Raw genomic sequence first — 27,057 nt, 5'->3', positions numbered from 1 at the left:
CAGAGGAAAATATTTTTATACATACTGTTGCTATGCGCTGAAGGTCCTCTGAGATTAAATGCTAACAGACAATGAATAAATTCAGTTGCTTGTACTGAATCTTTTCTTTTTCTGATAGCCATTGCTATAGGCCTTGTAGTTATACACTGAAGTCTGCATTAGAAGTTTTTGCAGCCTGTGGGATTTTAGAGTGATATCAGGTATTTCCACCTGTGTGCCTGGACTAGTACACTAGTAATTTCTTCCCATAGTTAGAAATTCCCATGGGTAATCTGTGTTAGAAAATGTAGATTCTGTCTACATACTCACCTCGAGATCTGAAAAGATAGCCCTTTTTCGATTTGGTTTAAACTTGAGAAATTCAGCAAAATATTTGGTTGTCTATTCATGCTAACATTCACCTGCATACTGACACTATTCCGAGAGATAAAGAAATGTGGGATTTCTCCAAAATTTTGTGTTCTTTCTTATCATACGTGCCTAAAGGAGTGTGCTAGGCTACCAGGGTACAGGACTGAATTGCTTAGCATGTCTTTGGATCCCAGTTATAAAATGAACAGAATACACAGATATGGCAAATTTTCATAGATGTTATAAAAGTTGAAGTAGGGTGGAGACTGACAAATGCTTCCATGTTATTGCATTCTTTTATCTGCTGTTATTAATGAAAACATTTATATTTACGGGTACAGAAGTTCAAAGCAGAGTCAAAAAGGTTGACCTAACTTTGAGAGTTAAAGTTTGAACAACACTTAAAGTGTCTTTGATCAAATAGTCCTTAGATCTCTGTGTTAGCAAACAGTAAGCAAGTTTTTTCCTTTATCTTCATGTTATTTTGTTCAGAAAGCTCAAGTAAAACTTTTGACATGGTTTAATTATGACAAATACACCTCTTTTTATAACATGATTAAAACATTTTTTCCCTGTACCATTTTGATTTGGTCAAAAATCAGTAAAATAACATTCCTCATTCATAAATCAAATTGACAACTTTTGAGGCTGAAATTCCCTATTTTTATAGAATTTAGGGAATGGTAATTAATGGTAAAACTTATGGTTTTACATTGAAACTGAATTTTGTTTGTTACTATGTACTGATAGATGTAAAATAAAATCTTAAATCTGACAAATATATAAATTGAACTTAGTTCTGCATTAGATTTTTATTTTTATAACTAAAGCAGAATAGATATTAGAGGGTTACAAAAGTGCAATACCATAGTAAGATAGAATCAGATCAACTGCATTACTTTAACACATACTGAAACTAGAAATACAGAGGAATGAAAGAGACAGTGGATCACTAACACATCTAAATGATATATGGTACAAAATTTGCAGAAGTACAAGGCTCAAGCAAAACTGAGATGTGAATCTCTGACTTCAGTGTCTTTTCTAAAATAAAAAGAGAAGCAGCAAGAGGGGACCTGAGTGATATTTAAATGACTATGTAAATATTTAGGAAACCTGCAAAATGCATGGAATGAATTGTAAGGAAAGCTTTGCAAGACCTGACTGTGGTTTTGTCTATGGCTTAAAACTTGGAGAAAGTCTAACAAAACCTATCGTGATGTCAGATTTATCAATTGCTATGGGTCCTTGCTTAGTAATGCAAAAGTCTCTCTCCTGTTTATTTAAACTTCTACAGTGTCTTCCTTTCTGCAGGTATTTCTGGAGTGACTGTGTGCTCTCAGGTTGTCAGACATATTATAGCTAGAAAGTGAACCAGTATGGGTGAGCACATCTCTGCCAGAGCACCATTTTTAGAGGGCAAGTACCTACTGGCAGGGACATTGGTAATGCTCTGCCTGCAGTTTCAAAGCTGCAATCTGTTGATAACAAGGACATATAACTTTTTAAAACTTTATGCCCAGCTTCGAGTTTTGTCCACACTAAATAATATACTCCTACATGGACAATTCTATTGATACTGACTAACCTGAAGGAACTATTGCTTATCCCACTGTAATTTTGATACACCTTCTCTTTTAAATGCATGGTGTGGTTCTTAGTGTGGTTGGCAGAAACCATATCCAATGGTCTCTCCTCGTTATTTGAATGCAGTCATTACTGTTTAGCCTAACATATGCATCACAGCAAATCTTGGCTCAGCAAGGTGGTATTTTACACAACACTGCCGCTGTTAGATGTAGTAGACTCAGGTTTTAAATATTTGAGAGTTCTGAATGCATGTGTTCTCCAAATCTATACACTGTTTCAAGGAGCTATAATTAAGCGGTGTGAAGGCATTAACTAGAAAAGGGAAAGTTTTTCACTCTGATAACAACATTCAAACTGTTCTTAAGGTCTCTCTCAAAGCACAGAAATGAGCAAAAAAAGAATCTTCTATTAGCAATGCAACTTTGGTTTGTTTTTCTAAGAGAAAACACTCTAGTAAATGTCACATATAGCAGTACAAACACCCCCCCCAAATATGACTAGAATAATGGTTTAATTCCACTTTGATATATACTATTGTGCATTTGTTAGAAGTGTTTTGCTGAAACAAATTTCTGATTTACTGTGAAGGTCAGGAAAAATGTTATGGTATTTCCAATGAAAAATATTTGTGGGCAGGGGTAGAATTTTTAAGGTACTTCATTTAAAGAAACAGGCAAACAAAAAAGCTAGTTTCTCATTTATGGTGATGTTAAAGTGAAAATTATTGAAACATATTCACTTACATGAAATGTTCTTTTTGCTATTTTCTGTTTGAAAAGTGTTTTAAAAATGTGAGGTTTCAGCTCAGTTCCAGGTAGGAAGTGTTTTAAAATCTCCACATTATTCTAGGGGTTGAAAAACTGTTTCTTTCTCAGACTTTTGCTAATTGGTCTTGCTGTCTTCTTTTTCTTTTTTTTTTTTTTTGTGTGAGTTGGCGTAAAGAGGCATAACCCCAGAAAAATTACATCAAATGCCAGTTCATTAAACCACAAAACCGCATCTGTCAGTTGTTGGAGAAGAGTAGACAAACTGCTTCATTTCACTAGCATTGCTTCTACATTCTCAATTTTCTGAGAAAATTGATATAATCCTTAACTTCCTCTCTGAATTGCTTCCTAAACTGACACCATACTATTACAGCAGAGCCACAGGTTTTGTGATGCTCTCTGCGAACTAACTCATGCACGAAACAAGCATCACAGTTACCATGCAGCTATTACAAAACTCAACTCTCCCACTGTAAAAGTGTATCATCCCCTTAAGTTTGAGTAACAGAAGATGATGATTGCTACTGCATTATTTGTTCAGAGAGAGCAAACTCTGTAATGTGTGAGGAAAACAGCTGAATAATCGGGAAGACTTCAATGGGAGCAACATATGCTCCTGGTGCTTCCTGCTGAGCCTGCTGAAACGGCTTACAGTTACAGATGCCAACTTTCTGAGGAAAAAAACCGTTGCTGCAAAGGTGGGAAGTTCTAACCAATTCTGACAAATAGAGGACTATCATGCCTGAGCTGAAGAGTAGTGGGAGCCTTCTTACAAATTTTTGTGATTTAGTTGTGATTGTGATTGGCACGCACAAAAAGATCAATCTCAGCACAATAATATTTATCTTTGATTTCATTTGCTTCCAAGTGCAGCTTAAGTAAAACTGTTTTGTGAGTCAAGTAATGGGGTAAATAATTTAGCACTGAGTAAATAATGTGAATTGTAACTGTGAACTGAAAAAATGTTACTAGATATCCCAAGATCCAGAGTTGTCAAAACAGAAGTTCAGGAAAAAACCCAAGAGTTGCACAGATGCACCAACTGTCTTTAAGCAGTAATTATGCACAAGCATATATAACAAAGGCAGGTAAAGGGAAGCAAATAGAATAAAAGCTGTTCATGAGTAACCCTTTTGCCTGTTACCATTTTCACAATAATTTGTATTGTCATTTTTCTCCCTTCCCCTCCGCATTACTTGTCCTCCCACCATTACCCCAGAAAGATTTCTCCCCTAATTTGGAGCACAGTCCATGAAAGAGCTGATTTGTCACTCAGCACATGCAAGAGGGGATAGGGTGACAGAATAGTGGATGGGAATGTGGAAAGGAGGGAGGAGTAGAGGCTCTTGGAAAGGGATCTTTTCTTTCTGGTGACAAATCCACAGTTAGGAGATTCCTGACCCTCTTACAGTAGGACTTCTGTCACTGCTAAGCTAACTGTTCACATTGCTGTTCCCCAACTGAAGGACAAGAAGTGCAAGTCTTTTTTTTTTTTTTTTAAGCTATTTTTTTTTCCCCTAGTAAATACTAATTTTGACCAAAATTACCAACTGGAAGAGTAAGATACGTAAATCAAGCAATAGCAAACATAGAAATAAGTGGCTTAATATAGCATAAATGCAAATCTATAGTCAGCAATTGAGTTTTTCAAGCAGACATAAAGTGTTAGTCCATTGCTAGATGTATCAATAATCACACAGAAAAATCACAAGTATTACATTAATATTTTTAGGTTACTAATATAAAAGATGTAACCCTACCAGATGATGATGATGAAAAAGTAACCTCCATTTTAATTAAGTGAAAGACTATGACACATTGCAACAACTAAAGGTGAGAGTTTTTAAAAAGAACATTTTATAATTTCCACCTGAGAGTTTTCAGAGATGAAAGTTGGAAGTTTTATGAGTTTTTAACTTTGATTTTGATAAGCTTTTGAGAATTAGTACTGCAAGAGAATGGAAGAAGGCTTACACTGAGCCAATATTTGAACTGAATATGAAAAGTGAGCTGGCCAGTTGTGTTCCAATCAGTCCTAGACAAGACAAAGAAAAAATTATAATAAAGGAGAATGATAAGGAAAAAAAAGCCATTGACTAGTGATTAGGAGACAACACCTCGAAGCATCCTATTTCCTACTTGGAGCTCTAGTTACCTATTCCTGCTTTCTTGTCTCTGACTGCACTATTTTTCTAAGCTTGGAACTTGAGTTTATGATGATTATTCTGTCAAAATTAGGATCCTATTCCCATGCACACTGCATCCCCATACCAGATATCTCTATTCCTTTAAATGATGGAGCCCTACTCCTGTCTTCCAAAGCTGTCCACTGCCCAAAACCTTTCTCAAACCCTGCACCCTCACAACGTTGTTCCAATCTGAAGCTCTAACCAGCTGTTGTGGACAAGGTCCTTGACTTCAACCTTTGGTCTTCAAGTAGCATAAATTCAGATTTTAACTAGATATATGGGATGGATTCTTGAAACTATAGAAATAATAATGAGAAATAATGTTGGCTGCACTTTTAAATAAATTGCTTTCAATAATGCTAAATGGAAACATAAAGATTTGTGAGACAGCAGGAATGGGATTGCTAAGGAATGTTAGGTGAACTGGCAATTTCCAGAAACAGAACAGTTAATATTTTTTCCCCTATATCACAAGTTACAAACCAGGTATATCCATTTGTCTTATTTAGAATTTTTTATATTCTTAAAAGAGCAATAACTAGGAACTCTGCTCTGAAGTTTTCCTATTGCCATGGACTTATATGTGTGTGGAAGTTACTTCTACATATGCTTTAAGATCACATTAAGAACACGGTTTCTAAAACTTAGATGAATTACGCAATATTTATCACCTAGCAGATTAGTCCCTTGCTGGTGAGATCAGCAACTTAAGTTCTGATTGTTTAAGATAGTTGTTTGTATCCCACAGGTGATATCATCACCCATGTAGGAATTCATTATCTTAGCTATATTACATTAATCTTTATTTACTTACTGTGTGCTGTTACTAAGTTTTTAATTAAGACACATTTTAATTTATTGTTGTAAAGGCTTAATTTCTCTTGATTATATTCCCTGAAATCTCTTGATTCCCAGTTCATACCTAGGGGATTGACAATGTTGCCTACTTCGCCTTCCCCCCAGACTAGCAGCCCCAGCCACATCCCCTTATCCACCTAATCCATGTCTCACCTTCCTACTGTTATGCTCCTTATCTTTCTCTGTCATAGCTGAGTTCCACCATCCTGAGCAGGATACGCAATTATTCCTGGAGCACAGAAACTACAGGAACAAAGGGGGAAATGATGAGAAGGTACGGAGGCAATACCTCCTGCAACAGCCCAGCTTGTCACTCTTGCTCAGGAAGTGCAAGAGTAGCCGTAGCAAGACTTTCACCGGTACAGGCTCTTATAGCATCGTTCCTGTGGCTCACTCTAGGGTTCCCAAAAGAGATTTCAAGTGGAAGGAGCCAGGAACAGCTGACACTTTTCCTGTGCTAGTGTTACACCTCTCCTAGCTCTTCTCTAGTCCAAGATGATAACATTAGTACATGCGTCTGTGTATTTTCTTCATTGGTCAGGGAAAGTCTTGACATCTTGCTGAAATTCCCCACAAGCTTGCACTTCTCAACAGCTGGATTGGAAGACCTGCTGGAAAGCACCATGGCACATTTCCCTGGATTCCTTTGTTTGGAGATAAGATTAGGGAGGGACGGTGTGAGCCCAGTGCTTGTCTCAGTTCTTGACACACTGTCAGACCACAGGAGTATCAAGTGTCTGGGTTCAAGAGTTGGGAACATCTTCTCATTCTTTTTGATAAAGACACAGCCTAAGTAAATTATCTGGAGGAAAAACTGTAGGATGAGAAATTGAAGTGATCATTAAGAAAGCATTAAAACATCTCTATTATGAGATACAAATTGTTATATTCTTTCAAGTCACCAGTGTGAAACTTGCCTTGTAGTGCTGAGAGTCAAGCTATAAATGAAACTGTTATTACTTGATATACAAGTCTGAAGAAAAATTATAATCATGTCTTCCAAATGTGTAATATTATCTCTGTAGAGGCTGACCATATTTATGGCTTAGACAGTATGCATCATTTTACAACTATACATTAACATTTATTTAGGGCAGTGTAATGTAATTTAAGTTGATGAGTTCTTGTCTTCTTTATAAATTATTGTTTCATGTGTTTGAGAATTCTAGAAAGAGAATATGAAGAGAAACCTCAAAAAGAAAGAGCACATAATCCAATTTGTTGGGTTTTGTTAGTTATGCAAAGCACAGAGACTCTTCTTGTCTGTTGCCTTCTGGGTTAGGCAGGTTTAAAACTGGTAACTCTGTGATGTTCCTCACCCCTTCGTATGTATGGAAACACATTCAGTCCCAATAAATTAATTTTTTTTCTCTGTAATTTATATGATAAATTAGTTTATGATCATATATCTGTGAAGAGTAAAGGTAAAATGTTATGCTGTGGAAGAAAGTTATGTAAATCCTACGTGCGTTTAAAATATAGTATAACATAGGGGAGTATTATACTGATGTTTTCCCCCTTTTAAAATCTGTACCACTTAGTACAAGGTACTTGCTGAAGTGTTTGCAACTTTTAGTGTTCTATGACTTAGCATTTATTACAGAAAGTTATTTCCCTCTGTCTTCCACCAACCCCCCACTTTTCAACATACACATCCATCCATCTGATATGTGAGGGGAATTATATTTAGCTTGGCAATTAAAGCGGATATATCTCCTTCAAACTCCTCCTGGCCTGACCGTCTGGTTTAGAGGATGTGGAAGCTCTGGGGAGCACATACAGGTTATTGACTGCTGTGTGCCTGCAGCAGTTCTGTAAACCCTGTCCTTCACTTGTTGTCTGGCAGTCGTTAAAAAGGCAGGAACAGTTAAGGTGGGGTTCACGAGCTCTACCCATCACATACTGTTGGAAGCTAGTTCCCAAATGAAATAAGTTAATAAAGTTGCAATCTAATTAAGCTTCATCTCTTCCATCCCTCATATCTTCTTTTATGTCGGGGCAATGGATTGCAGCTAATTGTGTGATTTTTTAGCATGAGCAAGGAAAAGATTTTCTGTTTGTTTATTTGCAGTAGAGTTGCACTATTTGCTAATTATTTGCTAATCATTAGATAGCATGTCTTGAAAAGTGCCTATGAAGTTGTAACAAATCACAAAAATGAGTTACATGCTTTCCTCTCCAAATGGTTAGTACCTTTTCAAGAGGTAGTGATTTTATTTTTTTTTAACTAATCCCTGAGGAGAAATAAAAGTACATCATGATTTTTCAAGGCTTTCTATCGCTCCCAGTGCTCAAGGATGTTTAAAGCACAAAACACTACTGTTTGTCAGATTACAAATTTGTTCATAAGTTATCATTGTGATGCGAGATGGTGGCACTGAAGTGCAGCAGGCAAACAGAAGAAAGGCTTCTGAGCATACTCCCTGGCTTTTTTTTCATGTCATCTGGGCTTGCATACTTTGTCTAAAGAAAGATCTCGTGTACAGTATATTTTCAGACATAAACAAACAATGCACTTTTAAAAACTTGGATACAACAAAATTGATATCTTGAACTGATAAAAATCTGTGTTTAGAGATAAAAAAGAAACAAAAAATAAGATATAGAAGGTTAAAATAAAAAAAAATGTATAAACTTTTGGTTCATTTCTAGATAGTCTTAAATAATGTGAATGGATTATTTTCGAACTGATTGAGTTGTCAATCTGGTAGATAAGCTAGGTATTTATTCTTGTGTCCACTGAATGTAGATTTCAGCAGGGCAGATTTCATGGTGAGATCTGCAGAGCCTTCTTTCCCTGCTAAATGAAGATTTTGAGCCTTTGAAATCAGTGGCTGAATTCCCATATAGGACATGGGATTTCATGTTGATTGTCTGCTTAAAATATAATTTTTCTGAACTTTATTTTTCAACTTTTCTACTTAATACTATCACCTATGAATGTAAAAGGTTCTTTGGATTTGGACATAGATGATTAATGTGGGCAATTCCAGCAGAATAAAAATTTCATAATGTATTGATTTGCTCTGTATTCCCTCTGAAGGAAAAATGTCCCCGTAGGAAATAACAGACAGTACATGGTTCTCAATGTGAAGCATAATTCACTAGTAAATACAGGAAAAAAAGTCTCAGAATAAGGACTTTTCAATATGGAGACAGATGGCCACATCACTTGGCAAGCATTCAGCTTTTTTCCCTGACATCTTTAAATAATGTTTATCAAACAATAGACAGGGATAAAAATCAAGGTAGCCTTAAATTTATCTCAAACAGACTGGCAGGCTGCTGTAGAAGTGTCCTATAAATAACAATAAACAGCTGTTGAACGAAAGTCAATAAGGTGGAAAGAGAGTTTTTCTATTGGACTGTAGAAATACATATATCTATATTTCTTTTTCTTGTAATGAAATGTTCTGTCCTCTTTCCCAGCCCAGAACTCAACATACTGTTTATATACCTGGCACAGTGTACAATGATTAGAGGCAAAAACCAGATGGCCATATTTTTCCTTGTCTTGTTTATTTAGGTGATGGATAGATGAGTCCTAACTTTACCTATCAATCTAACTGTAATTATTTATGTTCTACTGTGAATTTTTGCATGCAAATACTCATGCACATACACACACACAGAGAAATAGAAGTAAACTGCCTCTTTCTCTTTCTTCCTTAGGCTTAGAAAGAATTGCAAGAGATTCAGCCTATGAGCAAGAAGGAAAAGTTCAGTTTGTAATTGATGCGGTATATTCCATGGCCTATGCACTACACAACATGCATAAAGATCTCTGTCCTGGATATATTGGTCTATGCCCAAAGATGAGCACAACTGATGGTAAAGAACTACTTAGCTATATCCGGGCAGTAAACTTTAATGGTAAGTTATATGTACTCTCCCCCCTTTTCTTCTTTAAATGTTTCAGAAGTGACACGATTTGTTTTCTTATTTATGTAGGATACTTTAAGGCACAGTGGAAAACAGGATTAGAAGCAGTTCTCATTTAATCAGAACTGTGAGTTTTTCCACCTGCTTTGAAACCCCAAGTGTATTTCTCATCTTAACATTAAGCTGCTCCCAAAAGAGGCAGATGTTAAAAATAAGAATCTGTTGATCAAAATATTCCGGTGAAAAGGTGCTATTATAGAAACAAGTTGAGGACTCATGCAGTCCTATTGACAGATTAAAATCCTTTGACAGAGGTTGCTTGTGTGTTTGCAAGAGAATGAATTGAAAAAAATACCCTTTTGAAAATTGCCGCCTTCTGAAATTACTGTTAACAATTTCCTTACAAAAGTGAATAGTGAGGAGTTTGCTTTCAATTTGCATATTTAAATCTCAATTAAAACACTCACTAGCAGTTCTGGCTTCTTTTCCATTTCATTGTTTCTGACTCAGTGATTTAGCGAGCTTTAACACAACTGCAATATATATTTTTAAACAACACTACATAATATTCTGTGCAGCTGGGATCTGCCTGCTGGGGAAATGTAGTTACAGATGCTTATGCTGTTAACAGTAGAGGCCAATAAAGAACAGGATTAATTTATGTATGTGGAATTGAAAGGGGTAGAACATACTTGATGGTGAAATAAAGTTGCTGAAAACCTACATTATTTCATTAAAGTCATAATTATTGTAGACTATATTTATCATTATTTTACAAAGAAATGGAACAATATTCTTTGCTGTGTTTTGGTTGCGTTTTTTTTCTCCACTTGGTGGTAATTCACATACTAGACATGCCTTCTAACTATGCAGTGAGAAGCACTGTCTATCACAATTTATTCCAATGACCTCAGCTGCCAGCCTTTTTGAAAAAAAGTACAAGGTCATTTTGAATTTAGCTTCTGAGTGGAAGCTTTTTTTGCTTTAGGTAATATACCAGACCATTTGGTTGATATGAAAGTTGGCTGTAGTTCACAATTTTTTCTTCCAATGTAATTTTCATGAAAAGGGAATCCCTGTCTCCAGGAATATAAAGATGGAAGTTTAAATACTTCTTTAGTGATTTTAAAGACCTCCTGGAGCAAAATATGTTGCTAGCAAATGGGGAATACTGTTATGATGACAAAGGTAGGCAGCATATTGTAAGGTTTGCAGTGATAATTATCTACATTTCTAGTAGATATTCTTCTGGGTATGTGTTGTTAAAGCACAAAGAAAGTGATGTATTTTCATTTGGTGAGCATGGAAGTTTAGCATAGAAAGGTAAGCTGTACGTTTTATATGAAACCTTTCTCTCCCTAGATTGTTGTATTTCATCAATACCTGTCATGATTTCTCTGGCTGACTCTTAAGTATTGCAACAAGGGGAGATGAAAGAGTGGGATAAAGCATTCTGGACACTAATGAAAAAGTATCTGTTTTTGAACTAGTGATTTACTGAAAGAGGAAAAAAGAAAAAAATAAAAAAAAAAGAAAAATTTCTGTGAGGTTGACTTTCTGTCCCACGGCATATGTTAACTGTTCCCTGTACTATGCTAGTCCACATTATGTACTGGTGTACCAATTTTTGGTGTGTGTTATTTGCCCAAATATTTCCTTTTTTTTCATCTTGCGTTGGGAGGCATAAGCAGAGGACAGTTTTTAAGTCTTTGCCTTTTCCTCTTACTCCCAAATTCCTGTTCCTCAGGACAGCACTGCCGCTATGTCCGACTTGGTTTACAGAAGTGAATATTTAGATAGATTGCCAGACGTCCTGTGCTGGGAGTTGACAGTAGTGTTGTGTGTTGATTTTGACATGCATCGTAGGTTCAGTCGTTAATAATGTAGTATATTACAAGTGAAGCAATACATGAACAGAAAACCTAGGCTTTCACAGCCATTCAAGGTAGCATTTTTCTATCCTAACAATCACAGGATCAGAGCATTGCTGAAGTTGGCAGGGACCTCCGGCAATCACCTACTCCAATGTCCCGCTCAGACCAGGATCAGCCAAATCAGCTTACTTAGGACCATTTCCAGCCAGGTTTTAAATATATATATAAGGATGGAGAACCCTCCAAAATTCTCTCTGAGCAGTGAGTTCCAATATTTGATCGTCTTCACAATAAAGAAGTTTTTTCTTATGCTTAAACAACTTTTCCTGTGTTTTAGAATTAAGCCCCTGCTCTTCAAGGTGATAATAATTTCCAGTATCAAGAAGTACTGGCATTTTTGAGACAGGCAGTTTTTCTTTTTATTCCATATCAGTTTCCCCACATGATTCTACCCTTATGCATACTAAACCAACTTCTCGCCTCTCTTAATTCGGTATATCCCTCTTAACTGAGGTAGTAATGAGTGGGTGTAAGTCCAATTAATATGCTGTCACATTCAACTTAGTGGGTTTCACCTCACAAAATGGACTTGTATTATGAAGGACATCTGTCTGCTTTATGGAGGGTATTTGCAAGGGTAAGAAAACATACATATTTCTGTTCATTGGAGTAACTGTTTTGCTTTTGACTGCAAGTAATCACTTTGAAATGTGTTTATTTTTGTTTACTCTTTTTAGTTTTATTTACAAATTATGAAGAAGATTTGTTCCCCTGAAGGATTCCTCTGTGTAATATTCCATGACACCTTCATGACTGAAGGGTGATCATAACCACCAGCACACAGCGTACTGATGTAATTGATAGGACATTTGTTTCTGCTTAGATATTCTTTTACCAGTTGTATGATAAATGCAAAAAATCTCACAGTTCAGCATGATTTTAAAGGGGATAGAAATTCTTCATTTGTAATAGGAATGAAGAAATTTATTTGTACATGAGATTTGAGTTACTGCTGAGTGTAGTCTCCTGTTTTACTATTGCCTGTGTTTTTCTTAGGACAGCTAGCAAAGTATGGTATCTAAAAACAATTGCTTTTCATTTATAATGGGCAGTTTAATAATTAATCTAATTTCATGGGGAAAGAAACTTCTAATGTAACTGGTACAGCCTATTGCTGTGTACATCGAAAGAGTTTTTAAACAACAGGAAAATATAAAGCCAGTGTGCTAAGATGCGGCATATTTAGTTCACTGTGTTCTTGATGGTCACTGCTAGTAGATCATAACCAGCCCTTTCTGGCTATTTGATCAAAGAATACTTAGAGATTTCAGAAGTTTCCTGCTCCTAATTTTTTTTTTTCCCAGGCAAAAAGTGAATGTTTTCACTTTATGGTGTTCTTATTTTAGTAAAGGTGCCATATTTGAAAGATTTTCCTTACCAGCTTTTGTATTCAAACAGAATGAGATATTTATGTGAAAGTGGTGTTTCATATTTAAAGTTATGCAAAGCAAATAGTTTTTCTGTTAATTAGGTTTACAAATGGTGATGTCTGCAATAGTGTAATTGTGGCAGGATAAGTTCTCCCACCACATTGCTCTAGTGTTCTCACTCTATTTAACTTCATTATTCTGTCTACAAAATAAGCATATGTTTTCTAAGGGTTTTTACCCTGGTATGTGCTGAGTGTTTTATGAGAAGTGCTCTGCTGAATTCAACATAAGTGCTCATCATTTAACAGAAACAGGACTTGAATGAACATGCCTTTGTGGTGCATAGAGATGTTTCAAAGGTGGTTTTGTTTTGTTTTTCTTTTTGTGAAAAAGATTTATCTTTATACTTCCTTCCTGACAAAGCAAAAAAAGGATGACAACATGGATACAGTGCTATTTCTTGGGTGGGAATAAAGCAGAAAGTGGTAGGACTGATCAGTGCCTCCCTTTCCAGTTGTCCCACTGCAAAAGTGAAGATCAGAATTTATAGTTAAATTCCAAAGATAAAGATCATTGCTTATATTGTACATAAAACATTTCATAGAGAAGAAAGTTCACTCTTTCTATTTATATAGACTTATAGCTAGTATAAGGTAGCTGGTTTTTGCCTACCTTTAGTGATATATTTGTATTTATATTGACATTAACACACTGTAGTAGTTCCAGGGATAAATATCAAGAAAACATCACACGAACACAATATATTTACAGATATTACAATATGAGTCTTTTGCTTAATCATAAGGGTAAGGGCAGAACTTGACCCATACTCTCATGCATACAAACAGACATTTTATTTGCTTTGATGGGCTACTTATCCTGTGGCTGAGCAGGGATACTTGCTGCTTTGATATCTTTTTAGGTGAGCAGGGATAAGCGAGAAGGGAACAGAGAATTGGTGGAAACACTGACTCCCCTCTGCTGTCAATGCTTAGATAAATGTTGCTTCTGCAGGAGGTCACTGCAACATCAATTCCCCCTCCTAGTGAAGAAGAGACTCAAAATAAAAACTGAGTCTGACTGTGCAACCTTTTCTCTGGTCTTCTCTGGGACAAAGTAAAGCAACTATGTTGCTGGGATTTTGCGACAAGTCTACAATAACACTGGAACAGGTTGCCTGGAAAGGTTGTGGAGTCTCCATCCTTGGAGATATTCAAAACCCGGCTGGACACGGACAACCTGCTTTAGCTGAGCCTGCTCTAAGCAGAGGGGTTGGACTAGGTGATCTCCAGAGGTCCCTTCTCACCTCAGCCATGCTGTGATTCTGTAGCCCTAGCTGGACTTGAAAGAAAGAAAAGTATGTCACTTACTTACCCTTGCTTTACAATAGTAAATGAACATATGTTACCTTTACTCTATTCTTCTGGAACTAATTTCATAGTCTGAGTAGACTAGTAAGCCTTGCTGTTATTTGGTTTTTAGATATGTTAATTAAATGCCTTTGAGAAAAGATTAATTTTGGCTGCACAAACAAAAATATACATGCATGCAGCATCAGCCCTAGGTAAAAGGGAAACATGCAAAATTTCATCTGGAAAGGGCAGAATGATGCCAGAGAATGAGAACATAATAACAGAAACTAGCAGGCAAACTCAAAATAACGTGTCAATGCTTGTAAACTAAAAATTAATGATCACTCTACATTGTAATATTTTTTTCTGTGAAAGCAGTATCTATTGAGGACAGTATTTAAAAAAAATGAAGAATGAGGTTTCTCATGGAGAATTTTGAACCCTCCAGAGAATCATTATTGTGGAATCAGCCATTTACAAAATTCATCTTCTCCTGCTATCTTTTGAAGTTGCTAAGATATCAATCTATGCAAAACTCTCATGGCTTGATATTCAGCTCAGACTGTTTTAAGTGTTTTCTTGAAGAAAGCTGACACCTCTCTATTCTTTCACTGAGTACAAAATCTGCATTCTCAAATCATTATTTATCATTAAAACAGAAGCTTTAAAGTCGTGCCCTTTGAGGCTGATAAGTTTTGACATTTTTTAAGGCATTAAGCACAATAGAACTAAATGTCCCACTCCTAACTCAGATTTTTAAAAATCCAACTCTCAAGTCTACAACTACCAATAGAGAAAAAAAACTTTTTGAAACAGTTGAATTTGGGCACATCTGTGATTTTTAAAGTTATGAGTTCTTATTGTCAGTTCATAATTTAGTGGTTCATACTGTCAGAAAAACTTGGCATCATACGATGCCACTGGTATTCTGATAGGGTTAAAAACATATTTAAGTATAATGGGAGATAGTAGCAGATGAGTAGATCAGAGAGGGACAAACAACATTGACAATGAGTTGGGAAGGGCTGAACTCTGCTGATCTTGCTAGGATTCACTGTGGTAGCAACTCTAGTTTCATTAATCTGTACTCTACTGAAGAAATAAAGATACTGCTTTCAGCTGCAGAAGTGGGAGTGGAAGGGGGAATGTCTGCTGCAGTTTTATTAAAATCTGTAATGTTTGTTCTGAGTTAATCACATGACATAATTCCATGTAATTTTTTTTTTTTAAATCTTGGTGGTACAGAGGAATGTTTGAAAACATGGCTAAGCTTAAACTAATATAGACCTGAACTCATAAAATCCCAGAATTCAAAATAGTTCATTCTTTTCATGTGCTTTTGTCATGGTTTCAGAGGTGTTTAACTTGGGTTGTGAATGCACTGAGGCTATGGCAGACCATTTGTAATAAAGAATCCTGATGTCTATTTTCCCATACCTTTATCTTAAATTAAGAAAGGAGTTACCTCTGTTAATTTATTATTGGAGATGAGCAGGGGATGATTTCAAATAAGTTCTTCTTTAGCATGCTAATTATTTTGATGGAATTAATCCAGGTGACTATGCAGGAAACTGAAATTGCACATTCTGAATCACTCTTAACAGGTTTAAGTAATGTATGGTTATAATGTGAGCACGCACAGCAAGCAAAGCTTGGAGCTGCTGTGATTCTTAGGTATCTCATGAATCCATGTGATTAAAATCAGAGATTATGAAAATGCTGGGTGTGAAATTAGAAGGTAGAACCTAAAAGTAAGTGCAATTTATAGCTGTGCTCTTGTTTACGTACAGATCTTAAGTACTGATTAATTGAGCAATATATATGCTCCACATACAAAATTCATGATGTAGAACGTGACTGAGGTCAGTTCTCTGTTTTGAGGAACAAGGTCTAATTCATAAGGTATTTTTATAATTATTGTGCAAAGGAAGGTGATAAAGGATTTACCCTCATTACCCATGCAAATTGATTTGCATCTCCTGATAGGTGAGGATATTCAGCTATATTAAAGTACAGTTTTCTAATATGACCAAGTGAAAAACTGAAGCAATAGTGAGAAGTAGTACAAACTAAACCTTGCCATTCTGACTGAAAAGGTATCTGAGTGTAAAGAAACTGGATCCATATTGCCTGTATTTTTTTACCTTTTAGTCAGTGTAAGAAACATCACAGCTGCAGTTCTGCAGTGTTATTAAGGCATTCACATATCCTTATTACCTTTATTAACAGGAAGAAGGCATGCCACTTGTTTTGAGGAAAAGAATACCTTGACAAGCTTCCTAACTTAAATGTTTAAATTTAAAATCTCCTCTTAAATCTATCAAATCAAGTAAGAATGTTTGTACAAGTTGTTAATTTTTCCATATGTTGATTAATGACCCTTTTGGTAAGACAACAGTTCTGCAAGCCAGCAGGACAGTCATGAGTGGAAATGAATTGCTTTTTAGTACCTCCGTGACAGAATAATATGAGCCTTTTTCATTTTCCTACAACAACTTTTAGTTACAAAATGAAATAGACACATTAGAGAGAATATCAAGGTTAAAAAACAGCAAGGATTTTATTAAGGGTATTTTGTAGTATAAATATGCCACATTTATAGTTCATTCACATAAAAAGTGATCTAACTGGTAATGGCTGATAAGTGACAAACTCAAAAAATAGAGCAGTTCTTCAGGGACGTCACTGTCAGTGAAATTATCTTGACAAATCTTACATTCTCATATAAAGAGGAAAGTAAGCATTTCTTTATGTTAAAGGGAATGACAGTGAAATCAGGTAGACTTAATACTGTAGGGCAGGAATTACGGTAAGGAGAAAATAAATTTATAATTAACAGACATTGCTGACATCATCAGACAGCACTATCTAGTTTTTCTACTCCAGGGAGATGTTGTGTTCAGCGCTAATCAACCAAGTTCAGATCTATAGCCAAAACAGTACTGGATTCAAGAGCAAGTTAGACATGTTAGAGCTTGTTACCAGATGTCATTTTAAGCAAAACCCAGGAGAATCCAAGCAAATTAACAAGTCGTCCAAGAGCAAAGGGGTGGGATTCAGTTCATCCCTCACAGGCAAATAGGTTTCCCTCAGTTTCAGTAGCTGGTGAAGTCTACAGTGAGTGTCTAGTTCTCCATATAGGTGATGCGAGAGGCTGATACCTCTAAAGGCTACCAGAGACCTAGCCTGTCCGTTAGCATTTAGGCACCATAGCAACTCATCTACTTCTGTATGTTTTTCTGCAAGCAGCTATAAGTCAGAGAGATTTTCTCAAAGGCTGGTTAAAGCATTTCTAATAGTATGAAATATTAAATACGTGGAAGATAGTTTATCTTAGAAGCCTCTGTAATTTACTCCAGCAGAGGAAGCATTTGCTGTTATTCCTGAGGATTAAGGTATCCAATCATTTTGGCCACACAGCAGGTTATGTTTTATGCTGAACAGATTGGACCCAAAATGTTGCTCCCCGTAGTCTTAGCCAAATCTCTCCCTTGAAAGCCTGAAATAAAAAGGATTTGATGCACAAATTCCTGAGGCATTCCATTTTAAATAGAGAGACTGTTTCTCTCAATTCTCCTGTTTTCTCTATCATCAAAATTGAACATTTGATAATTAAAGGTAAAATAATTTGCAGTAAAGATTTTATTTGCAATTCTGTGGATTCTGTGCATAGCACACTTTCAAAGTGATGATGCATTAGTGAGGCTTCTATATTAACATTTTTCAATTTGTGCCAATTTCTTTAGGTTATTAACTTTTATAATTACATTAGCATTTAATAAAAAAATAGTTTGGAATATAGGAAATACAGAATACTCTTTATTATTAGTTACACTTGGAAGCCTAAACTCTTTTAAGCCAAGTCATAGGAGGCTACATAGCCAGATGGATTTGAAAATGGTGCTTCTCTCTATTACTTACAGCTCTATTAACAAATTATCAGCTTGACTGGTACTCTACTTGAATACAGTTTTATCTGCTGATAGTTGAGCTATTTATGTAAAAGTAAGATTATTAGAGGATACTCAGCTACATTTCAGAATATGAAAATTTGGATGTGTTTTTAACTACTGTATCAAAATTTACACACCAATCATAGCCTCCTCCTTAGACCCACCAATTACAATGGGTGAGGTTTATTACCCGGTATGATTAACTCTGATGCTGACTTGCCTAAATTTTAGGACTCTAGCTGGAGGGTAAAAGAGTGTGATACAACCATTCTATGTTAAGTAAAGGGGAAGAGGTTTATGCCTCTGAACAGTTCCAGAGGGGAATTAGAAATATTTGATACAGCAGTGCTAACTCTGCTTTGAGATGAAGATGGTAGAAACAGTGGAGTTTGGTCCTTCCCCCAAACTTTTCATATTAGTCTGGTATTAGGATGTTCACTAAAGAAATAAAGTAATTGAATTCTAAGCCTTTAATCCAAAGGAGACTGAAGCCATGTCCCAGAAGCAAGCCTTAAACAAGTGTAGGGCATGACTGGGAGGATATTCTTTAGTCTTGTTGCATTTGGGTTTCTGTGCAGCTAAGAATGCAAGACTTCCTAGAAGTCCTATCTGAATGGACTCTCAATATCCTATCTTAGTAGCACTAAGTGGCTATTAGTTTATATGAAGTTGTAGTTTTTATTGTATTTTTATTCTAGTGAAAGCAGAATCGAAGCGGCTATAAATGTATGACTCCATATTTCTACCCAGCCAGCACTGAAGCAAGAAATCTTAGTGCAGTACAGGATAAATTTTATGCATTTGTTGGAGTTTTTTCTATTGTGCACCATACACAGAGACCTATCATCAACATCTGAATTATTTTTCATTTTCCTTCAGATAAAAAATTATCTGTTTTATAGAAGATGATTTACAAGTTACCCTTTGGGATTAAAGCCATGTATCTGTATTAAAGCCATATATCTATCTGTATTATCTCCAAAGGGTTAGAGAAGCTAGAATGATTTTTAAACATTATTTTTTGCTAATAAACAATTATTGTCCAATAAGGAAGCAAAACAAGCCAAACCAAAACCAACCAACTTTGGTTAGAGAAAGAAACTATCAACTTATTAACATAGTTTTAATATAAAGGAGAAAATTCATGTTTAGACAAAAAAAAGAGTTTTCATGTAATAATGATGGTCGAGTATTCCATCAATCACTTTTATTTTCTTTCAACGAGCAATAAAAGGTTAGATGTTATGCTACCTTGAAATGAATAGCTTTCAAGTTTCTTATGACATCCTTACAATGTGTGAAATATAGCTTGATTAGGTAACACCCTGTTTAAAAGAATTTTCACAGAAATGGGAGTGACTGGTTAAGTCCATTCTTGCAAAAGCCCAAAATTTTACACAGTTTTTCAAGCAATAGTTTTGCTATGTCTCTGTTCCTACAGTACTTTTTTGCATTTGCAATTCTAGGTCTATGCTATCTGTATATCTCCTTGTAACTTTTTTCCACGTTTTAACTTAAAACAAATAAGGATTCAGAGTTGCTAAAGATATTTGTAATTAGAATTTACCAATATAACCAGCAATAAAGAAGTAGAAGCTCTGATCTATTGAAGTCTTTAATTAATTAAGGAAAAAATGTTCTTAAAAGATGATTGCAATATATTTTTCATCTTTAATCTGTGACTTGTCCTAAAAGTACAATAACATACAAATATCACAGCAGATAGAAATTAATGCTGGTTATTACTGTCCAGAAATTTCCAGTGCCTGGAAGCATTAAAAAATATTGAGCCAACCTGAATGCTCCAAGATTAAGAGTATTTAACTTCTTTGTTAAATTAGCTCACCCTTTTTATTTCACATTCTGAAATGGAACAATGTCATTCAGTTTGCTGAAGTATTTCTTGAAAAGTAGGTAATAAATGTTACCTGTTCATTATTTCATTGAAAAAGGAAAATCCACCAGCTAACCAGGAAAATGCAGAAATATTATGCTTATCAACACTAGGTTTATAAAGTTCCAACTGTACTATAGTAAGTAGAAAATTTACTGTTTATTTTCATGAGTCTGGAATACCGGTGTTCATCAATCGTACTGGAAACCCACTGTAAAAAAGTAGTCACCCTAAGAGTTTTAAAGAATTGCTAAAAAAGTAAGTTAAAGCAAAATCCAAGTGAGTTGACAAGCAAACACACAGAAAAAAAACATTTGCAATTACAATTACTTATTTTTATTATGAGTATCATCTAGTCACTTTGATGTGGCTTCGAGTTTAGGTGTTGCACTTGCTCTGTATGGAAAGACAGTTCCTAAGAGCTTGGGAAGTGTCATAGTAACATAGTGGTTACCTGACCTGTCTGGGGAATTCAGAAAATCCTGAGTTTACAGACATGCTCTCTGTCACATATGTTTATCTGCAGGAGTAGAAGAACAGCACAGTAAGAGACAGTCCTTGACATTCACTAAATGAATATTCCCCTGGGAGCTGTATGTTTTTCAGTGGAAAGGCGAGGGAATTTGTGTTTATTTGTGGCAGGTGAAGGTGGCAGTTTGTACAGACTTGGTGGAAAAGAAGCAGCTATATGTCACCCATGCACTGTATCCTGCTGGCTCCTCAGAATTTCTTTTCTTTCAAGGTTTGCCATACGTATACTCATCAAACTCTTTAAAATAGCAAGAAATTCACAATTCTGTATGTTGCATCTTGTGGAGACCTCAATGGTAGATTGCTTTCCTTTGACTGTAAGGGTAAGCAAACAGATATAATCATGGAAGACATTATTATTGCTCACTCTGAGCTCCAGCTGGATCAACGTTTGATTTTCGTGTTTGGCCCTGCAGCCACTCTAGGACTACCCTGGCTCTGTTTCAATACAGCTTGATCCTGAGTTGAGAGACAAAAATGTATTGGCACTGTACCCGTGCCACACAAAATCACATTTTATAAATATATCCCTAGGTAGCATTAAGTCACAACTCATAATATGGCCAGTTACGGTAGCTGTGTCCCACTTTTGGAAGTAATTATTATGCATTTTAAAGGAAAGTGAAAACAATGTATGGAACCTCAAGTTATCACCTGTGTGCAGGATATGCAGCTACAGGGCAGTCAGACTCCTCAGCACATGCCAGACTTTGCGAACTTGAAAGGCTGATTTAGTGCAGTCTCTGCTGTGGTTCTTCCAAGTCCCTACCCAGAGATCTGAAGAGAAAGCCTTGGGATATTATAGTCCACTGCTTATTATGTTGGAGAAAAACAGCTCAAGGTGCTTGGAAATAACCCTTATATTGACATACAGCCACTGTGGGAAGGTTTCTGCTAAGCCAGCTGGCGTTTAAAGGCTCCAGCTCTTGATAGTTACAAATTGTTGTATTGATCCTCCCTTATGCACAGTCTAACTGCAGCTCAAACATTGATAATTTTTTTCTCTGTTTTGCACTTTCACCATTTCTTACCAGCAAGGGATATTGTTCATGCACAAAGTGCTTAGGCAGGATTTCTTGCTTACCTGAGCATAAAACGCACATGGTTTTGTTCTTATTGTAGTAAGTGAGTTGTCCTGAGCCTTGTATGGTGAATCAGAAATTTCTGAGGAATGTGTAAAATAAAAAAAAAGTAATGTTCAAGAAGTTGTTCCCAAACCTAAGTTGTTAAGTTTTAGTTCCAGTTACAGCTGAATGTTGAGGTTGTTCCTTATTTCAGCTGATTTGCCCTAGACCTAATTTGACCTTTTGAAGATTTCTCATGTTTATGTTGTTTGCCTGACACCTGCTGACTCTGGGTTACTGTATTACTAACACAAAAATTACCTACAGATGTTATTTTATTTATCTGTTTGCTTGTGTCTTTGTTTACGTAGTCCTGGGACAACACTTTAGCTTTTCAAGGCATTTTTAGGCAATGTAGATATTTTTTAGCCAGTAAGTTTTATAAGTCCACAAGTGCTGGGCTCTGAATTGTCAGGTCTGCTAAAGTTCATTGTCACAAGGTGTGAAGGGTCAGAGCAAAGATATATGCATTTGCCAGCTACCCTGTAGCAGGCATACCCATCTGCAATATGTGCCTGCAGTCTCTGTTATTATTTAGGGATTGAAATTCTTAATCCTTATACCAATTTGCACAACAAAGTGAAGGCATACGTGTGAATGTGTTTTAACTACAGTGTTTTAATGAATTATTGCATGGTATGTAGCAGACATAACTGTTATCTCAGTCCACCAAATTTTTGAAATAAAGACATAAGCCATTCTCTTTAAATAAGGACTCTGAATCTGTGTTCAAAGGTGATTTAAGCTAACTTATTTTGGTTTGAATAGCAGGACCTTGCCACTCCTGTGGAGATGAGAGGTTGTAACTGCTGAAAAGGAGTAAGGTGAAGAAGGGAAGAGAAAGAAAGTAGAAAATGGCAGCTGAGAAATTCACCTTCTATTTGAGCCATCCAAATACATGAGGAGATTTTTGTGTGTTCTATATTCATGTATAATCAGATTAAAGATTTCCTAGGAAGATAAGCTGATAATAGACATTGCCTATATTTGCCAAACAGTGAATAACAACAGTGCCACTTGAGAAGTACAGACTTTTTTTCATGTGTGGAGAAGAGGTGGCAATTTGTTTTTACAGAAGTGGTCCACTAACGCCTACAAATGCATACCTTGTGAGCTCCATGGCCAGGGTCTAATACTTTTACCCAGGTGCATACCATGTCATGTGAACAGATGTCTACGAGTCTGTGCAGCCAAGAGGTTATTATGTGCTCCTCATAAAGTGTATTGAAGTCAGGCTTTCCAGCATCAAACACTTTAAAAGCATTTTCCTAATATATGGGGTTTTTTTTTCAGTAGTTCATGGAATAGTGTAGTATATTCTTATTCTGAAGTCATTAAATGCTAAAAAAGACCCGGAAAACCAAAGACCTTATAAAATAGTTGAATTCTTACACTGGATTGAAATAGTATTACAAAGCATAAATGGCCTTTAAAGAGAAATTTGTTTATCCAATTTATCTTGTGTCACCTGAAAAAAAAACCAAAACCAAAAAACCGAACAGGCTTTGATTTGAAGGACTAATTTTTCTCCTGTCTTATTGTTTAATTTTTTGATTTTGGCCTGAATTAAAGTAAAATTAATTTCATGAAGAATCAGAATCTCTCCAGGCCCTAAAGCTGCACTGGTGAGTGATGTTCCTATCAGTTCAATCGCTAATGAAAACCAGCAATTAATTGACATTCCTGACAAGGATGTGATTTCATTGAGCAATTGCAAGAAACTCTTTTTGTGGCTCTGGTCCTTGAGTGAAAACCTCTGGGAAATCAGTCCCAGGGATGGAGTCTCTTAGCTTCCAATATTGCTAACCTTCAGGGCAAGCCCATCTGAAATTGGTCAAGGTTCCCTTGTGCCGAGCTAGTGCCATGTCATCAGAGCTGATAGTTGCCTCCCTCAGCAGCCAGGATCCCCGTGAGTTTGTAGCTGCATTTCTCTTGAATTCTGTCCAGAGAGGACAACTCAGATCAGAGATACAAGCAAAAAGAGGGGTGCCTCTCCCTCTTGGGTCCGAGCTGCAAGGGGTGTGAAGAAGCAGCTGTGTGACTCACTGGTTGGACTAAGGAACTTCTGAAAATGGGAGTGTAAATGCTGGTCCTTCAGAAATTCAGAGTTACAATTCAGTGCCACTTGGACAGTTCTTAGATAACTAAACTCAACTCGGGTGTTGGTCACCAAAACAGGCAGTTGCAATCTTGTCTTTCCTATTGGTCTTTATCCTATAAAAGGTCTTGTTTTGTATGGGTGATTTTCAGACTGTGAAGTCCTTGGACTCTGATAACACAGACCTTGTAAACATAGATGTACTGTGGTTAAATGGGAGGTGGTCAAGAAAGGGAATAATTCTCATGGAGTTCAGTGTCTTCAGAGACTGCATATAGATCTTTTATTGAGACTCATCTATGAAAAATTAATACAGATCTATTGTTATAAACATTTACCTTTATTTTCTTGGTTTGGTATGTGCATCTGTTACTCCTAACATGTTGTAAAGTTGACTATAAGTATTCTTAGTTTTTCTCCCTAGCTGCTGCTACAATTGCTTCTTTGTCCTCCCTCAGAGGTCCCTCTGCCAGAATCAATAACATCCAGATCAATGGAAGAATATTTCTGAAAATGTAAATCTTTTGTCTTCATGGTCCTGACTTGCTAATGATTTCTAATGGAGTATTTAACAGGAATGAGCACAGACCTTGATATGAATTGCCAGACAGATATGTAACAAGAGGGGTTCTGAGTAGGGAAATGTAGAAGGATAATGAAATCTGGCAATAATAGAAAACTGTGGACAAAGCACTGAGGGTGAGAACAAATGAACATGACTCCCATAGAACAGGGTCACAAGCCAGTGCCTGAACCATATGATTTGTTGCCAGGAAATGGAAAGTAATAAAGTTAGGCACAGAAAAACAGAACGGTTCATAACTTCAGCAGATTGACATGCTACAAATATTGAACAGTAGATAGATTAAAGACAAGGGCTATTTATAATGGTATTTTTTTTTCTTTTTTCCCAATGAGAAATAACAGCAAACAATATAGACACGTGATGATGTAGGTGATAAAAGATGCAGTTTTTCCTAGCATTGCAAAAGGTAGTAGCAAAATGCTCTATTACTATGATCTATTTGGTTCGCTGTATTTTGTGTGTCATGCAACTAGATAAAGTGGAAGAGGGGAGAAGTATCAAAAATGGAATAATACAGGGACACAGAGACTTTAGCTGTTCATAAAGCCAAACAGTATAGGAATGGAATTCAATTTATTTCACATTAGATATGTACAGTGCAGATGTCTACACATGAACTAGTTGATTACACTACTTTTATAGTGAATGGAGAGAAAGTCACTTACTTGGGCATGGTTCACCTCATCATTTACTTGTATAAAATAAGCGAGATGAATTGTGCTGTAGAGATGCCTCTGCTGACAGCAGAGCAAATCTATAAAACAACATCAGCTTTAGATGTCTATTTCCAAAGACAGGTGAGATGACTCCAATACTCCTCTGTTTTTGGCGGAAAAAATGAGCTTGAGAAGAGAAGCTAGGAATAAAGTGTTGAGTTATTATTGTAAATCACCTGAAAGTTTTCTACCAAATGAAAGAAGAAAGGGCAGAAACTTAGAGTAGGTGCAAAAAGCCATATGGTAACACTACTTTGCAGAGAGATATTAATCTAATTACCAGTAACAATAACCATAAATTATTTAATAATAAAGTTAGACTACTATTTTGTGTCTGCTTTAAAAGCAGTGAAAGGAGAAGTAATCCCTATGGAGTTCTCCCTCATATACACAGAAATTGTATAGACTAATTAAGACGCATCCAAATGATAAAACCTCCTTACAGATAAAACTATTAACATTGAAGAAGATAGTTAAAAATGCATCTTGTCAAACAAGATTTTAGATTACACCGATATGACAACACCTTTAAAACTGAAAATAATCTGCAGGTTGCAAAGCTGACAATGGGAAAGGAATAAGGGAGGAAACACCAATAAGGAAGAAGCTCAGGAAAAATAAAAATAAAATTGGTCTTAAAGAGCCTACTGAAACCAGTAGGAAAAATTGGTGGATAGAAACATGTAAATGCAGAATATAACATATTGTATGTCTGTACAACAGTTAGACAAGTAATTCTGACTATAAGTGACAGGGGTTGACAAGGCTGGGGAACTGAACATTAAACAAAAAAAGAATGTGCATGGGAGCAAGCAACAGTACTTACAAGGTTATTTATTATTTGGAACTCAAGAAAACTGGAGACGTTACCTGGGAAAAAGAATTAGATGTGGTAGAAGAGACTTCTATTTAATTCTGGAGACTTTGGGGAGCCAGTGAGATAATGCTGTATTTCAGTTGTCATTTGTCAACACTCTGCTAAGAAAGGGAGGAATTTTGACAATTGTGGCTATAGAAATGAGATGAAGAAAAGAGTTATATAATTAATTGTTCTGTAGAATTCACCCAATCCATCATTATGGCATCTGTCCATCCAGTGTAAAATGACCAAGCATTTCCAAGAAAGAATGCAGTGTATTCTAAGAAATGTGTGTAAAATAATTTGATATGAGAGTGATAAAGAAGTAAGAATGAAAATGTAGACAGAAAGCTGGAAGCTACATTTAGAAGAGATGACTTTGAAAGTTTAATAACAGGTTGTCTTTCATGACTTCATATGATGGCCTATTTTTAGATCTAAGAAGATCTATATCAAATCCTTGCAAGATTTACTGCTCTGAGAATATAATAAGGAGAGTCTACAAAATAAGATTGGGAAAAAGTTTGGATAATATAGAGAATCCCAGTGTAATTATATTAGAGATCAAAATATGAAATAAAAATAATTTTACAACATTATGAAGGTAGATAATACATCCTTAATGTGCCTGAAGAAAGACACTGTAAAGAAAGACAGGAATCTAGTGTGAGATTTATCTGAACTGTTACACACTTTCTCTTTTCTGGTATCTGGAAGGATAGGTACTCTGTGCTCTTAGCAAAGTCCCTGCTATTAGCCTGTAAATGCATGAGAATATACATATCATCTTATTTTTTATTGCCTCAGTCCCTAAGGTTACCCAGTTTCTGCCATGTGATGTTTGATCTCATTCCATATTCCGGATGCATCCCATCTTCACACTTTTGATACATTTTATTAGCACATTCTATGCCCCCTAAGGGCATTTTTTTTCTGTTTTGGGGGCATAGTCACTGGTGAAAACACTAAAATTTTCCAGAACAGATTGTGAAGAACTGCATGG

At 36.0% G+C, this 27,057-nt stretch overlaps 1 protein-coding gene across 2 annotated transcripts in view; it reads left to right on the top strand.

Annotated features, from left to right (window-relative positions):
• The window catches only part of GRM8 (glutamate metabotropic receptor 8), a 364,871-nt gene that overhangs the window by 218,848 nt on the left and 118,966 nt on the right, over positions 1–27,057 (top strand). For both annotated transcript variants that reach the window (XM_052790214.1, XM_052790213.1), the window contains exon 6: positions 9,428–9,628. In XM_052790214.1, the coding sequence (XP_052646174.1) occupies positions 9,428–9,628 (201 nt within the window). The remainder of the gene's footprint in view (positions 1–9,427; positions 9,629–27,057) is intronic.

This window comes from Harpia harpyja, chromosome 6 (assembly GCF_026419915.1).
Source record: "Harpia harpyja isolate bHarHar1 chromosome 6, bHarHar1 primary haplotype, whole genome shotgun sequence".
NCBI lineage: Eukaryota > Metazoa > Chordata > Aves > Accipitriformes > Accipitridae > Harpia > Harpia harpyja.
This window is presented reverse-complemented; position numbering and strand designations above follow the sequence as displayed.